General features: G+C 36.7%; 1 protein-coding gene across 1 annotated transcript in view; it reads right to left on the bottom strand.

Annotated features, from left to right (window-relative positions):
- The window catches only part of dennd1c (DENN domain containing 1C), a gene marked incomplete at its 3' end in the record, with an annotated part of 9,797 nt that overhangs the window by 3,969 nt on the left and 3,977 nt on the right, over positions 1-1,851 (bottom strand). Inside the window, 5 exon segments of the mRNA XM_014021298.1 lie at positions 732-797; positions 893-973; positions 1,045-1,114; positions 1,185-1,304; positions 1,404-1,453. Of these exon segments, the coding sequence (XP_013876752.1) occupies positions 732-797; positions 893-973; positions 1,045-1,114; positions 1,185-1,304; positions 1,404-1,453 (387 nt within the window).

Below are 1,851 nucleotides of genomic sequence, written 5' to 3'. Positions count from 1 at the left end.
GAATCAAATATTTCAAGAACCTTACCAAGTAAAATTTTCTTACTCCATTGGCAGAAATTTTTGACTTGAGTCAAATTTTCAGACCTAATAAGACAAATAATCTTACACATTCTGAAAACAAGATTATTATTCTTACACAATCAGTTCTTGTTTAGTAAATCAGTCTCAAAACAAAATCAAAAAGACTTTTTGGCTGATATAAGTTTAAAAAAATTGGTTAGGTGGACATTTTTTGCAGTGACCAGATCTGGCCCAAACCTATCTGCTATGTGGGGAATCACTGTCAGTCAAGCCTTGTGTTTTTGAACTTTATATAAATATTTTCACAAAACAGAGCTGCATTTGATGGTRATTCATTTTTAATCTTGAAATGAAATGCAAACACAAAGGTTTACACAACACAACCATCTTTAGTTTTAGGCAACACAGTGTTATTTCTCATCAAACAAACATTTCCTYTTTCAGCAATAATATCAACAACTACCCTTGCATTATTCACAGTGATTGGACAGATTAATGTGATTAATCCAGAAACTACAATGACAGCTAGCCAGTGCAAAATGTGTTAAATTTGACATAAACATGTAGTCCTTCAGAGGGGTGAGTCACAAGAGTTTAGTCCACACATTAAAGCCATCAAGCTCAGGTAGCCAGTGTTTTCCAGCAGGAGTTAGTTTGTGTTTATTTGGCTGAATCTGCTTCAGGGCCACATAAACTCCTGTGGAACTCACCCCCGCTCGTCCCTCTGTGTGTCCAACAGGAGGAGACACTTCTGTGCTGACCACAAGCTGCTCTCCCTCAGAAAAAACACAACACGCAATACCACTGGCAGAACAGATTTAAAAAAATCTACGGTTTCTCCTGGATCGGAGTGGCTAAGTGAGAGATTTACCATCTGCAAAGTGACAGATCCATCAGCCAGGGGTACGGACTGTTTGTAGAGTGCAGCCAGGAGCGCCTTCATCTCATTAAACTGTTGAGGGAAACATATTTATGGTGGGACGTTCCTGCAGGTTTATGTAGCTTGTAAAGTTCAGTCCTCACCTGTGCTTTTGCCAGGTAGTCAGCCAAATTGTTGAGAAGTTTGTAAAACACTTCAAACCATGGAAGATAACTAATCCAACAAAGAGAAAATGTGTAAATGTGAAGCAGCTCGAAAAGTGAACACAAACAGGGAACAATACCTGAGAATGCAAAGGCAGTTCTGAGTGCTGTTGGTGAGACGACAGAAGCCGAACTGCTGGCATCCCTCAAGGTCAGTCAAAACAAAAGTAAAGTTCTGCACAGTGAATCCATCCCTCACTCTGAACAGATGAGTGCATTGAAGAGAGGACATAGAAAAAATAAAAAGGAAATGTAACCCAGATTTAATCAGCCAGCTACTTTTATTAGTTCCTACTCACCTTTGTATGTCATACGGGAAGCAGAACCTGAGTAACGTTGGGCAGGACTCCTAGTAAACAAGGTAGAATTACATGAGCAAAATAAGAAGAAAAGTGAAAGTTACTGATTAAAACATAAACTCAACAAGCTCTCAAACCAAATAGCACAATACACTGTATTAACAGACAGAATGTTTCTTTACTATATTGAATCTAAAATACAAGAGCAAAATAATACATTGTGTTTTTGAAATATTCAAGTAACCACAATTGCAAATGAGTCATAATATTGTCTATGTTTGCATTTTCACTTTATTTTAGTTATGAATTTAATTTGTAAAATAGGGATTTTATAATCTAAATTTTTCATTTTATATCTGTCTGTGTTTTCTTCTTGGCGCCAAGTGGAAAAAATAAAATAGAAAAATGTCACTAACAGATTTTCATAATCCCATAATCTCTTTGTGAG

Source organism: Austrofundulus limnaeus, unplaced genomic scaffold, assembly GCF_001266775.1.
Source record: "Austrofundulus limnaeus strain Quisiro unplaced genomic scaffold, Austrofundulus_limnaeus-1.0 Scaffold286, whole genome shotgun sequence".
Taxonomy (NCBI): domain Eukaryota; kingdom Metazoa; phylum Chordata; class Actinopteri; order Cyprinodontiformes; family Rivulidae; genus Austrofundulus; species Austrofundulus limnaeus.
The sequence above is the reverse complement of the archived record's forward strand: the minus strand, read 5'-3'. Positions and strand labels throughout refer to the sequence as shown.